Here is a 13,416-nt window from a genome sequence, read left to right on the forward strand (position 1 = left end):
GATATAATTTGTGCAAATAAGAATGAAAACAAAACGACCGGAGTTGAATAATGAATCACCAGAAGATGTAGAGCTTTTTTCACGACAGAGAAATAAAGAAGACATAAACAAAAGTGAAAGTACATTAAACAAACCTAGTATTAGCATAACTGAATCTCAAGAAAGACAAGGGCAGTTATTATCTCAAGACAATGTAGAGAATGTATTATCAGTTAGTTCGCAAACAGAACTTACGACAGATACCAGCTCTAATATTGCTTCAACTATATCGATGAGTGAAAAAAGTGCTAAATTACTTCCTAAGTGTTTTTGTCAAAGAACATACAATAATAATAAAATGCAAATTCATAGTGCAAATACTTGGCCTACTCAAAAATATTCAATGGATAGGTATGACTTTTTATAGACATCAAAACTTGAAACTACTTGCTATTAAGCATAAAAATGTAATAAAATTTTTTACAGAGATAATCAACATAAAAAACATAAAGATTCATTAAAACTACAAATACATCAACTTACTCAAGAGATAGCAGCTATTCGTAAAGATATAGAAAATAAAAAAAAACAGTACTCTTTAATAAGTCATCGTGTTAAAAATAAACAATCAACTGATGAATCAAGTGAAACTCAAAATCGATTCTCTAGTAATAATATTAGTGGCATTTTAGATGAATCAGATATAAACGTAGATTTTGAAAAAGGACATGATAAAAATATTATTGAATTTACGGATCCAGAAATAAGAAGGGAATATTTGGAATTGATTAAGAAAAAAAAAGAATTGCAGCATAAAATAAAAAAAGAGCAATTGGAAATCGACGTAATATTGGCTGTGAAAATGAGACTAGAAGAACAAATAAAATTATTAAGCACACAAATTGATGAAGTTGAAGAAAGAAAGGATATTGAACAAAACAGAATTAATTGTGAGAGTAAATATGATGAAAAAACACAAGATAATGTGGAAATTACAATTAATGAACTAGAAAAGGAAGATAATGAGAGACAAACAAAAACTCAACATCGATTAGAACAGTTTGGAGTTGATTCAAAAGAAGATCAGTTTAAATTAATAATAACCGATGATGCGTTAATAAAAGACATACATGGAAGAATAGCTGCATTTGAAAAGAAATTAGATGAAATAATGGATGCTCATAATGATTTAGAAAAATTCATTCGAAAAAACCGAGAGCAAATAAATTTGAGTCAATTGGAAGACAAATCAATTAAATCAATAAACCGAACAATGAATTTTCAAGATCGTACAAAGTTAATTGGTTAAAAAATTATTTAAATGAAAAAAATAATTAATTTTTCTCTTATTTATTTTCAGTGGTATGCGATATTATTTTTTGATATGAGTCCAAAATTTTTGAATATTTTGTTTCTATGTTATTTGATATAGTTATGCCTTCATCTTTCATTTTTTGCCATAGTTCCAATGCATCATGAATACTTGTTGTATTACCTCAAAAAAATTTTAACATTTAACGTATTTTCATTTTTAAGAAATCTAACAGAGAAAAAAAATTTACTTACTATAAGAAGCGAACAATAAGTCACAAATTAATGGGCGATTTATTCCATGTATGTCACGAGCAGCGTCAAGAAGTGTTAATAATACTTTTTGTTTTACTTTTTCTTCCATTCCACCTACAATTCTTTTAAAATGGATGTGTTTTCCTTGTAGCTTCTGTAAAAAATAAATTTATGACTGTAGGAAACTAAAGAAATGCTTCATTTTAATAATTATTTTTACCTGTAAAATTAATTTTAATTGATTTAACATATCAAATCGTGCATATGCTATCATCAGATCGTGATCAACTTGCTCTCGACTATGAATCTTTGCAACTATCTCGAGAACGTCATCGAGCATAGCATAAAAATCTTCTGTCGATTCTTGAGCTGGATCATTTTTCATTGTTTTTACAAGTACATTAATCAATTCTTGACGTAAAGGAGTTTTATTAAATCGTTTACTCACAATTTTAAAAGTTTCAACAGCCGATGTTAAATCATTTCTTAACAAATGTACTCGTACAAGAGGTCCTAATACGGTATTGTCAATTGAACAGAATCCTTTCTTGACCAAATTATTTAATAGTAATTCAACTAATTGTGGTTTCTTCAACTGCGTAGCTACATCTAACAATTTCCAACACTGCCGTTGCATTGGAAAAGAAACTACCTCAGTTTCTTTTATTAATTTTAGAGCTTTTTCTACTTCTTTGTGATTAAGTAATGAAGTTGCTGTAATCAAGATCTTAGAAGAATCTAGTGTCCAATCTGGATGATCTTTTTTTAAGTCCAAAATAAGATAGTAGGCTTCAATTGCTTTCTCATTTCGAGCATACAATTCTAACAAACATGATTTCATGCCTGGTGTCAATTGCATTCCATACTTTTCCATTTCCATTTTAATTTCTTCCAGTTTCTTAAGATCACCATTTTTAGCACATGTTAAAAAAAATTTTCTCAGTGCTCCTCGAAAATTGAGACCTTTAGATTTCAATTCTGTTAAATGACAGTCTAGTTGTTCCTGATTCATGTGCTGAGGATGGACCATACCCGATATTCGTTCAGCGTTAGAAACTGGTGATTTGTCTTCATTATTTATTATGTTGGCAGCTTTAAATAATATTTTGATTTTTTCAACATCTGCACTAAATGCATAATTTTCAATTGCATTTGCTGAAAAACTAGATATAGAAATATTGTTTGCCTTATAAATGTTTAACAACTTTTCAAACTCTTCAATATTTTTATGAAACAGTCTTTGACTTACTGCTTGGAAGAGAAATTTTCCAGGATAATCTTTAGTTTTATCAGGTAATAATAAAATTTGTACAATCACATCAATAGCTTTCTTGTTGATTCTATATGCTTGAACAAGTGAGGGCAATATTTCATTGAAATCAGTCATTCTATACATTTTTTGACATAATATCGAAGCATTAGGTATTTGCTCATGCTCTAAATAATATTTAATTAACGGAGTAACTACAATATATTCATGTACTCCGTGGTTTGTCAATTTTCTCAATGTTTCCATTGGATCCCAAATACTTATATAAGGGATTATATAATCAGATAATGTAGTCCAATCTAATTTGACCTCCATTTGTACTGAATGATCAATAACTTCATAAATACCTGGTTCACCCTTTTGTTTAAAAATTTGTATTAGCAATGGCCAGTAATAATGTGGTCTGATTTCTACATTATTTTTTGCCATTTTTTCTAATAGTATAAATGATAGATCTGTTTTATTTGAAATCAGAGCTCCTTGTAATAATGATAGAGCCACCGTAGTGAATCCAAAGTTCTCAGAAAACTTGTTGCTAATACTTAAAATTGTGGGTACATAAGTTTCACTACTTGCCAAAGTTTTTAAAAAATATTTTGATGCATGAAGAATATCATGAGTAAAACCTTTCGTAGAAAAAAAGTTCAGTATTAAAAGACAATCATCGATTTTATGAAGATAAGTGAGTTCGATTATAAAATTTATAAGCAATGGATCTGTAAGCATTTCTTTCACTGGAATATATTTAAAAATATTTTCAATAGTTTCACCTTTATTAGCCAAACTTAAGTTCTTCATAATTTGTAATAATTGTTTTGTGGATATTGAATGTTGCTCTAATAATTCAATTACATGATCAACATCACCTTGTTGTGCATAACCGCATGCTAAACTTCCAAAAAGTTCATTTGGTACTTCAGTGTGTGAATCAATAACACTGTTTAAAGCAAATCTTGCAGAGGCCATGTCATTGATTTTTGAATAAAATTTTATCAATAGATTTATTACATCTAAATTTAATGAATACTCAAGTTCTTTTAACTTCTTTAGGATAAAAACAGTACTATTTAAATTACCACTACTAGCAGATACATTTAATAACTGAATATAAGTATCTTTATTGGGTTGTAGAGTCATGTTCTCAATAAATTCTTGAGGTTTTATATCTTCACAATTTTGAGCACAAACATTCAAAAATGTGTGATAATAATCAAAAGAAAAGGTGTAATGTTTTTCTTTTAATGAATTCCACACGTCATAGAGAAGTTTCTGTCTTACTTCTGGTTTAACATTGGGCAAAATTTCTCCACAACAACTGAGTAAAAAAATATTGATTGAATCATCAACTTTTACATTTAATGCAGCAAAAATTTTTAATGCTTCAAGCAAAATTGCATGATCAACTATAGAATTTTTTAAATTAATTTTCAAAAACTCTATGTAAGATAACAATTCATTTACTCGGCGGATATTTTGACGTCTATTATAATAATAATTATTGTTTGAATTAAATGTATTATTGTTATTTACATCATTTTTATAATGAATTTGTTGTCTTTGTATATGAACAATAAATCTTGGATAACCTCTTCTTTTCACGTTATGTACAAATCTTTGTATAAATTGAGCTTGACATGTTACAGATCGCGTTGGAAAAGCTTTAGCAAGCCGAGTACATAACCGCACAGATAACATTTGATATTTCTTATTTAATTTTTATTGATTATTAAACATTTATTAATATTTATATAATACAAGTAATTATTAACCTCTCACGTTATTTTTATGAAGAAAACCGGCATGCGTGTATTTTGAATGTTTTCGTTTTTATCAACATACGATTATGTAGTAAATTATAAGATGTCACTAAATGTTTGTTCTATATTTTTTTCAAATATTAATATTATCGTTAGTTTCTAATTTCTCTGCGACTTAATATTTTTTTTTACAAATTTTAGTTCCGAATTAAAGATTATTTCATGATATAGTGCGCTAGATAGAAATTTTAATTATCCAATTGATTTTTTCAAATTATTGAATTGATTTGCTGCGCTTCAAGATGGCCGCTACAGGGTTATAAAAAGAAATCATCGAAAATGACTTTAAATACACATATCCATCCATTATTATCATTTCTATCAAGTATAAATGTCAATAAACGAGCTCAATTTCAAGTCTGCATATCCAAGTATGTAGTTTGAAATTAAAATTTAGGAAAATCATCCTAAACCGTAGGTTCTAATTTCTTCGTAATTATTCAATTTTCTTTTTAATTTTTTTATCAAAAACATCAATTGAATAATTGAAATTTGATTTAGGAAACTGCATCATAAAATAATCTTTAATTTGAGACTGAAATTTTCAAGGAAAAATATTAATTCGCGGAGAAACTAGAAATCTACGATCCAATGTATTTAGATAGGAAGAATCAGTCAGCTCTGTGACTTCAGCCCAGCCTTAAAATTCTTCTCAAATAATATACATCTTCATTTTTATTATTTTATTACAAATAATTATGCTTCAATCTGTTTAGAACTCTTTGAAGGCAGAATATCTTCTTTAATCACATTAATTTCTTTAAGTAATTCTTGTCTTTCACCAAAGAAATTTTTATACCACATTAGGTGATCTATTTTTTCTTGAACTTTCATGTACGGATTTTTAGAAAGACCAATACAGACTAACTCCATAAAGTGACGAATAGGTCCTACTTTTGGACACCAATCTTCAATGTGTCGTTCCATAAATACGTGTTCGGAAAACGGAACACTTTCTTCTTCTTCATAGCCTAGATAAATAAAAAATTCTTTTATTAGTTTATGCCCTTAGCTAACTATCAATTAAAAAATACAAGTGATTACCGTATTCATTATTAATTGGAAACTTCCATAGCAATCCTGTCTCAGTCCACTGAATCATTTCTTGGAATATATTTTCTGGAGGATGTTCGAGTAATAATTTGAGCTCTTTCTGTTCAAGAGCACGCCAAATTGGTATTTCTTGATTTTGAGTAGCTATTATATCTTCTTGTATTTCATCAAAAATTCCTAGCCGTTTACCGCCAAATAAATTTACAGATACTTCTTTAACTCTGAATTCAAAAATTGACAAACATTAGAACTAGAAAATTTTATAAATGTATCAAATTTTTTAAAAATATATAATACCTTAATGATATCATACCAGATCCATGTTGCTGAAATCGTTTGGATAACTCTTCAATTTTCGATGATCTTGAATATTTACTCTGAGGTAAAGGTTTATCTTGAGTTCGCTCTATTTTCATACCTGATAATAACTCACTACAAATAATAATAATTAAAATTAAATGTTTTTTTTTCACTATTGATGCACGAATTTAAAAAAAAAAATATAAACTACCTCAAGGATATTTCTGAACCAGCTTTAGTATCTTTACTTTCCTTTGGTATCTTTTTTTTAGTATCTTCAGTTCCTGGAGCTTGAGGTGGTATTCTTGTTGAAAAAACTTTATCAACTAATTCTTGACGAGTTTTTTCAGTATCTCCGCCCAAATAATCAGCTGTTTCTTTAGCTGCAGTTATAATTGACTGTTCTGTAAATAATATTGCATCAGTGTTAATTTGAGTATGGAATCCTACTTCATTTTACAGACACTTGAATAAATTTTTCATAGACAAACCTAGAGTTGGTTTCTCTAATGGTTTAGGCTCTTTAATTCGCTTTGGAGCTGATCGAAAAGTCCTCGATGCAGATGTTTCCTTTAATTAAAATGTAATTAATTACTCATTATTTATCCTTAATAAATGTTTTAATCAAGTAGTAAATAACATACTGTTATCATTTTTGTTAATAGATTATTTAATGAATCAATGGATTCTTTATTTGTTTTTGAAGGAATATTTTCAGGCTGTTTTTTTATTTCTTTTTTGCTTTTATCATCATCTGAATCAGAATCCGATGAAGAAGAATCTGAAGAAGAGTCTTTTGCACTCATTACATTCACAGATGAATGTAGATATTGTTTATTGACTGTTCGTAGAGTAAGAATACGTCTGAAAAAAATGAATCAATGATAAATATTTTTCACACCCATTCTGAAGCAGCAGAGCATAATAAAAGAGGTTATGTTGATTGCTACGTATAAATACACATTAATAATCATTCAACTATTTACCTATAAATTAAATGCATTGTTAGAATAGTATTCATAATGATAGTTCTTTGTAGAAAATATTTAATTTATGACACTATATAATGAACTCATTAATTGTTTTAATGAAACCGGTGTATTTATATCAACACAGTAAACTAATACAGACTACATTTATCTTTGCTCATTTGATAAATTTCACTTAAACATTATTATGATGCATTTAACGATTTATAACAAAAACTATAATTAGTTATTATAAACACGTGATGTGATCATCAAAATTTTATTTAAAACCTCCAAAAACTAAAATCAGTTCAGTAGTGATCATTACAGAAGACATTCAGGAGCGGCTACAATAAGTTGTAAAAAAAGAACTTTTTTTCTGTAATATTTTTTCGCTACATTATTGGAATTTCTTTCAACTAAAATTTAACATATAATTACTCAATGAAAATATTAGTTAATTATATTATATTTAATGTAAATTATTCAATAATTTTTTAAAGCAATATCTACGTTACTGAGAAAGTCGGTGAGAGTCGGCTAATTTCGTGAAGATGTATCTCTAAAGGATGCAGAAAGCATATTTCCTCATTCGCTATTAACATTCTCATTGTAGAATTACTATGAACTATCCAATTTATAAAAATAGAAGTAATTAGAAGTTTGTTGATTTGTCACGAAATTTGATTATTTATTTATAGTGTCATGATGGCGCGAGTGCTTCTGACAAACGTCATTACTATAGAAAATTTTGGCTAAGTGTTTATTCATTTTAGTGTAACGACCTGAGTGAGGTCTTTCGCCAACATTTGCTCTGTGCTTTTGTTCGTGGACCAAATTAGTGATCACCAGTGATTCATATTCAAGTTTTTGTTTTGTAAAAAAAGCTTTTTTATTTAAGTCGATCCATTACATTTCACCAGTTAGTTTTCTTATAAATTTGGAGCAACATGAAGAGATCTAAACCAAGTTTTTTTACTGATATTTACAATCAACCGTATGATTATAATACTAGGGTTAAGCTTTACAGCAGCAGTAAAGGTAATTATAATTATTTCATATTATTTATATGTCAGTTAAATATATTTCAAGTAAAATTCAATTGAAGTATTTTGTTCTTTTATCATGAGATATAAAAACATTCTAGATACTTCTAATTACAAATTCATTAATAATAATTATTGTTTTCTTTCAATTATTTCAGCAAGTTTACAATTGATTCAACGAATGTCACTGGTGAAACGTCTTAAATTACATAGAGGCTGTGTCAATTCAATATGTTGGAATAGTACTGGAAGATTAATTCTCTCAGGAAGTGATGATCAACATCTAGTCCTTACCGATATCTATAATCATAAAGTAAAATAAACTAATATTTTGGCATAACAAAAAAATATATATATATATCATAATTGATTAAATTTTGACATTAAATCTGATAAGTCTAATCTTGTCACTTGATCTCGAAATTTATCTATGATAAAGATCCAAGATTATTTTTAGACGTGTAAATTTTTTTTTCAAATCTAATTATCATCGTAAGATATAATTTTATTTATTAATGTTGAATATATATACTTTTGATAAGATTTACACCAAAAAATTTTGTCAAATGTCTTCGAAAAGAGGAAGTTACTGTAATAAATGTAGTCAAGGTTTAACATTGGCCTACATAGTAAATTGGCAACTATGCCAAATGGGATAATGAAATTTAACTCATGTACTCCCTGATACTAATTATACCCTTTGATTTACAATTATTTTTTTTAAGACGACATAAATTCTGTTGTTACTACCTCAATAATCGATTGCAACCATCAGTCAAGAAATACATATTTTATTTTTGATACAGGTATTAAACCATTATAAAACTAGCCATAGAGCAAATATATTTAGTGCCAAATTTTTACCCTGTAATGGTGACCATCGTATTGTGTCTTGCAGTGGTGATGGAATGATTCTTTATACAGGTAACAATTTTACTGTTTTAGTTGTTTTCAAGTCTTGAAATATGAAGAAGACTTACTGATTTTGTAATTTTTAATTTTAGACTTTATGCGAGCATCAGAAACCTTTCATAATCATTTTACATGTCATAATGGTACTACTTATGAAATAGCTACTGTTCCTGGAGAACCGCATACTTTTCTCAGTTGTGGAGAAGATTGTACAGTTCGATATTTTGATCTTCGTGTTAAATCTTCATGTAACGTATCAAGATGTAAAGAGGTAGGTATTCATCATTATTATCTGAAAAGAATCATAAATGGAGCTCAGCTAATTCATAAAAAATTCAACATTTTTTTAGGATATATTGATTTTACGTCAACGGCCAGTTACAGCAATGTCGATCAATCCTTCTATGCCTCATTATTTAGCCATAGGCTGTTCTGATAGTTCTGTAGGAATTTACGATCGGCGGATGTTGAGTATTGGAGCAAAAAGTATTTATTTAAAATCAAATAAATAAATTTAGTTAATTCGTTAGAAATTTATAAATAATTTGTTTTCCAGATTGGTCAGATGAAAATAGTATTCCTCCAGTGTCCATGTTTACAGTGCCAGAGTTTGAAGGACATCCTTATCGAATAACATCTCTTTGTTATAGTCCAGATGGGAATGATGTTCTTGTCAGCTATAGTAGTGATCATATTTATTTATTTAGTGCCAAGGTATAGTAACAAAATTTTTTGTACAACCAAACTATGTTTTCAACGTCTTTCTGTTTTTCATAAATAATTTATTTTTAGAATCAAGGTAGTGTATGTTTAAAAAAAAATTCGCCTCTGGAAAAAAATAAAAATAAAAGACAGCCAGCAAGATCTTTACAACCAGTCCGTAGATTAAGATTACGTGGAGATTGGTCAGACACTGGTCCAGATGCACGACCAGAGCGAGAAGGTGGTCGTCGTAATGGTGCAGGTAAATCACTCAAGTCATACTCTAGTCAGGTTTATTCTATTATCGAGAATAATCGAAGATTACATAATTCCATAATAATCTTGTGTAGAAATAGCTCAAGCTCGGCCTATGTTACATACATCATTAATGCAAAGAATGACTGACGTATTAAGCAGAATGTTAAACGATCCTGCTACAAGGGCAGCTCTAAGTGGTGGTGGAGAAGACAGCTTTCAAGGAGTTATCGATCGACATACAAGCGGTCAACACGGAGAAGGTACTAGTGAAAATTCTGGGGAAGAAAATAATGACCTACAAACTATGGACACGGAAGCAAATTTTCGAGGAGCAGGTAAATAAAAATTTAGAAAATTAAAGTCAAGTTAAAGTAGAATCAAAATTACAAATTTATTTTTTGATATTAATTTCATAAAAGATGGTCAAGAAAATGAGAGTCTAGAAGCTTCTAGGGATAATAATTTAACAGAAAATCCAGAATCTTCTGGTGAACAAGAAGATGTACCAAATTCTGTTACAAATAATTCATTATCAGAATTGGTCGATGAAGAAATTGAAGATAATTCTGATAGAAATAATGAATCAAATCAATCTGAAAGATTAGTTCAGTCGAGTCAATCAAATTTATCATCGAATAACAAAGAAAATAGGAATGAAGTAACAGATGATATTGACAATCATGATAATCTTCAAGGTAATAGCTCTGATAATGTTGAAGGCACAAGGGATGAAACCATGATGGAAAATCTTCAAGACAGATTGACATCGATGAGAGATGGTTTTCTTGAAAAGTATTTATATATATTTATTCTCATAAATGTCGTGGGCTTGTAAATGTAAATAACTAATGATTTTCATAGTGACGAATGTAATTTTAGACATGGGCGCGAACCTGCAGTGAATCTAACATATTCTGACAAAAGTTCTACCGGAGCAACCATTTCCATGGGCGTAGCAAATGAAGTCATAAGAAATAGTTATCATCCTGGTAATTATTTAATTAATTTACTTTTTTAAAACAGCATTTAAGTTATATTCATAATGTTTCTCTTTTTTATTTTTTAAGGACCATCAAGTAGTCGAAATATTGATTCTAAAACAGTTACCAAATCATCGAATCCACCTGATAGTGAAAATAGTAAATCATATAAGGAACTCTTTGACCGTGAGTAATTTCGATATTATTCTCACAAAATGAACTCGAAAAGAAGTAATAATAAAAATAATTTTAGAAATAAATGACGATGTTTATACTGACAGTGAAGATGAAGCGGAAGAACCCAGCAATCGGTAAATAAACATAATTAAATGAAAAGAATAATATAAATTACAATTGAATAAAATGTTTATATTCAACAGTGTAGTAAATCCAATAGAAACAGAAATGGATGAAGCAGTAGCAAATATACGGGCTGCCTTTGGTTGCAATGAATCTATCAATGTCAATACCTCAACAGAATTTCATGTAAGACAAAAATATATGGGCCATCGCAATGCTAGGTATGATAAATTACTTCATTTAAAAAATAATCCCTGTTGCACTTATTTCTAAGTTCTAATAATGTATTGACGTACCAAACAAACTATTGTGTGACTTATTTTGGTATACTGACGTTTGTAGTAGTACCCCAATAGTAAGTAGAATTCCGTAGTAATGAAACTTTTGATAAAGATTCCAAGTGGATTGGGCCAATTAGAATCAGCCCATCCAAAATTCTCATCGCTTGTCCTTCCCTCGTTTGACTCTAGTTTCTTTAGGACTATGATCAAAGAAGCAAATTTTTGGGGCAACGATTTCGTCATGTCAGGCAGCGACTGCGGTCACGTTTTTATATGGGAACGAGAAACTGCGAAACTCTGTATGTTACTTGAGGCTGATCAACATGTAGTCAATTGTCTACAACCTCATCCTTATTTACCTATGCTGGCAACATCTGGTATTGATTATGATGTAAAGCTATGGGCACCAATAAATGCAGAAGCCAATTTTAACGTTAATTTCGCGGAAGATGTGAGTTATTTTATTCTATTAATATGCTAAATGATGATTAAATTAATATATACTAATATAAATTTTCATATAGCTCCAAAAACGTAATGCAGTCATGCTTGAAGAGACCAAAGACACAATCACGGTTCCAGCAGTATTTATGATCCGGATGCTTGCTTGTCTCAATCAAATACGCAGAGGTAGTGATTTTTAACGATAAATTCATCAGATCACAAATAGATAATTAACGAATTTGTCTAATCATATGGGACCTGTATTCATTATCATCATACTGCTAGGACAAATTAAATTCTTTATTGTATAACACAAATATTTAATGTCAATTGATAGTTATAGTTGCTTATATTATATTATACTAACAGCTTTTTTTTGCTTGACCTACCAATTATATGTTATTAAACTGAGCTTTCAATTTTTTATCACGAATTTGTATGCTTTTTTCACTCTGTCAACGACATCCTCAAACGACATCCATTAATCAATAAACTTAATAGTTAATGACCATTTATCAATCTATGGAAATGATATTATTTACTTCAAATGATTAGACGCCAAGGTATTAGTATCAAAAGATTGAATGGAATACGTATAACTTTACTTCCCTATTCCCCGAATATTTATCAAATGTTTTTTTTATGGCAGATTTAAACTGTTTGTAGGACGTGGACGTAATCGACGCAGAAGTAGCGATGAAGCTGATGAATTACGAGGAAGCTAAAATATTTTCATCTTACATTCATCAAGGTACAATCGTAAATATATCGTAATGCTATTTCGCAGGTAGATATGGCAATAGTGATACAACTTTTAAAAAAGGCGAACCATAAGTTAATTTCATATAGTCAAATAATTGAATTAGACCAAATATTCTTGCATTTTTACAGTTTGGAATTGGAGTGTTATTCGTTATTTCTATAATATATTAAATATCAATTTAAATACTTACATATTATTATGAATGATAATGATTATAATTCCCTTCTTTGCTTTGTATTTAGTTAAAGACATGGATGTGCCTTAAATGATGAAGAATCTCAAATATTTTGCCGACAATAAAAAAGAATTTAATTTTACAATTATTTAGATACTTAAATGTTGGATATTCAATTATTATCCATATAAATTACATTAATTACAACTGATGAAATAATTTTTGTATTACATCACAGTTGCTTTTGTGTGCAATATATCAAATAATGTAGAAATAATTATAAAATTATGGAATATTGAGAAGTTGCCGTTTTCAAATGTAAAAAAGATGTGCAATATTTTCATTTAACTATATTGGTCGTAAATTTATTATAATGTATGACGGTAAATGTATGAAATTCTAATGTGAACATTACAGTTTTATAATAAAATACAATAATTAGATTTGCAATATTTCATTATCAATCCACTATCATATAATTTACCATACTTATTTATTTTGTTCCATTTTTTTCTGAAAAGAAAACATATATCTCGTAAAAGTGTTTTGATCTTTTCATCTTCCAAATAAAGGATGTCTTTATAAATATAAAACATGTAATT

At 28.7% G+C, this 13,416-nt stretch overlaps 4 protein-coding genes across 7 annotated transcripts; 2 read left to right on the plus strand and 2 right to left on the minus strand.

The window, feature by feature from the left end:
- The first annotated feature begins 6 nt into the window (after positions 1 to 6).
- Positions 7 to 1,585, plus strand: LOC118066004 (uncharacterized). Its single transcript, XM_035081694.1, has 2 exons — positions 7 to 390; positions 466 to 1,585. Exons 1-2 carry the CDS (start codon positions 23 to 25, stop codon positions 1,286 to 1,288), a joined length of 1,191 nt encoding a protein of 396 aa, XP_034937585.1. The 5' UTR covers positions 7 to 22; the 3' UTR covers positions 1,289 to 1,585.
- LOC118065848 (leucine-rich PPR motif-containing protein, mitochondrial-like) lies at positions 1,318 to 5,154 on the minus strand. Of its 3 annotated transcripts, none has more exons than XM_035081398.1 (3): positions 1,994 to 5,154; positions 1,546 to 1,699; positions 1,318 to 1,474 (listed from the first exon to the last, which is right to left on the minus strand). In XM_035081398.1, exons 1-3 carry the CDS (start codon positions 4,508 to 4,510, stop codon positions 1,326 to 1,328), a joined length of 2,820 nt encoding a protein of 939 aa, XP_034937289.1. In that variant the 5' UTR covers positions 4,511 to 5,154; the 3' UTR covers positions 1,318 to 1,325. The 3 variants fall into 3 exon arrangements, 2 of the variants coding, with proteins under 2 accessions (XP_034937289.1, XP_034937280.1); XM_035081389.1 differs by having other exon boundaries at positions 1,766 to 5,154; XR_004690197.1 differs by lacking the exon at positions 1,318 to 1,474 and adding an exon at positions 1,766 to 1,914 and having other exon boundaries at positions 1,565 to 1,699.
- Positions 5,155 to 5,289: 135 nt separating this feature from the next.
- Positions 5,290 to 7,385, minus strand: mRpS31 (mitochondrial ribosomal protein S31). The gene is made up of 7 exons (XM_035081710.1): positions 6,972 to 7,385; positions 6,630 to 6,849; positions 6,477 to 6,555; positions 6,197 to 6,389; positions 5,983 to 6,117; positions 5,677 to 5,906; positions 5,290 to 5,603 (listed from the first exon to the last, which is right to left on the minus strand). Exons 1-7 carry the CDS (start codon positions 7,004 to 7,006, stop codon positions 5,329 to 5,331), a joined length of 1,167 nt encoding a protein of 388 aa, XP_034937601.1. The 5' UTR covers positions 7,007 to 7,385; the 3' UTR covers positions 5,290 to 5,328.
- LOC118065867 (DDB1- and CUL4-associated factor 6-like) lies at positions 7,347 to 13,215 on the plus strand. Of its 2 annotated transcripts, none has more exons than XM_035081425.1 (17): positions 7,347 to 7,994; positions 8,158 to 8,312; positions 8,806 to 8,923; positions 9,004 to 9,182; positions 9,262 to 9,397; positions 9,468 to 9,625; positions 9,704 to 9,875; positions 9,964 to 10,206; positions 10,291 to 10,663; positions 10,733 to 10,860; positions 10,939 to 11,037; positions 11,105 to 11,162; positions 11,232 to 11,372; positions 11,631 to 11,883; positions 11,957 to 12,062; positions 12,543 to 12,627; positions 12,882 to 13,215. In XM_035081425.1, exons 1-16 carry the CDS (start codon positions 7,904 to 7,906, stop codon positions 12,599 to 12,601), a joined length of 2,469 nt encoding a protein of 822 aa, XP_034937316.1. In that variant the 5' UTR covers positions 7,347 to 7,903; the 3' UTR covers positions 12,602 to 12,627; positions 12,882 to 13,215. The 2 variants fall into 2 exon arrangements, with proteins under 2 accessions (XP_034937316.1, XP_034937324.1); XM_035081433.1 differs by having other exon boundaries at positions 7,349 to 7,994; positions 10,751 to 10,860; positions 12,882 to 13,214.
- Positions 13,216 to 13,416: the final 201 nt, after the last annotated feature.

This window comes from Chelonus insularis, unplaced genomic scaffold (genome assembly GCF_013357705.1).
Source record: "Chelonus insularis isolate UGA/USDA-ARS -01 unplaced genomic scaffold, ASM1335770v1 contig_121_pilon, whole genome shotgun sequence".
Taxonomy (NCBI): Eukaryota; Metazoa; Arthropoda; class Insecta; order Hymenoptera; family Braconidae; genus Chelonus; species Chelonus insularis.

What these genes read in the sequence shown, in the direction of transcription:
- LOC118066004 (XM_035081694.1), top strand. Translation starts at nt 23, where the DNA reads ATGAAAACAAAACGACCGGAGTTGAATAATGAATCACCAGAAGATGTA. An exon ending in CAAAAATATTCAATGGATAG is followed by an intron (nt 391 to 465) that starts GTATGACTTTTT and finishes AATTTTTTACAG; the next exon opens with AGATAATCAACATAAAAAAC.
- LOC118065867 (XM_035081425.1), top strand. Translation starts at nt 7,904, where the DNA reads ATGAAGAGATCTAAACCAAGTTTTTTTACTGATATTTACAATCAACCG. An exon ending in AGAGATGGTTTTCTTGAAAA is followed by an intron (nt 10,664 to 10,732) that starts GTATTTATATAT and finishes TGATTTTCATAG; the next exon opens with TGACGAATGTAATTTTAGAC. An exon ending in TCTCAATCAAATACGCAGAG is followed by an intron (nt 12,063 to 12,542) that starts GTAGTGATTTTT and finishes AACTGTTTGTAG; the next exon opens with GACGTGGACGTAATCGACGC.
- mRpS31 (XM_035081710.1), bottom strand. Translation starts at nt 7,006, where the DNA reads ATGAATACTATTCTAACAATGCATTTAATTTATAG. An exon ending in TATTAACAAAAATGATAACA is followed by an intron (nt 6,556 to 6,629) that starts GTATGTTATTTA and finishes TTTTAATTAAAG; the next exon opens with GAAACATCTGCATCGAGGAC. An exon ending in TCTGGTATGATATCATTAAG is followed by an intron (nt 5,907 to 5,982) that starts GTATTATATATT and finishes TTTTGAATTCAG; the next exon opens with AGTTAAAGAAGTATCTGTAA.
- LOC118065848 (XM_035081389.1), bottom strand. Translation starts at nt 4,510, where the DNA reads ATGTTATCTGTGCGGTTATGTACTCGGCTTGCTAAAGCTTTTCCAACG. An exon ending in AATTAAAATTAATTTTACAG is followed by an intron (nt 1,700 to 1,765) that starts GTAAAAATAATT and finishes TATTTTTTACAG; the next exon opens with AAGCTACAAGGAAAACACAT. An exon ending in CTTATTGTTCGCTTCTTATA is followed by an intron (nt 1,475 to 1,545) that starts GTAAGTAAATTT and finishes AATTTTTTTGAG; the next exon opens with GTAATACAACAAGTATTCAT.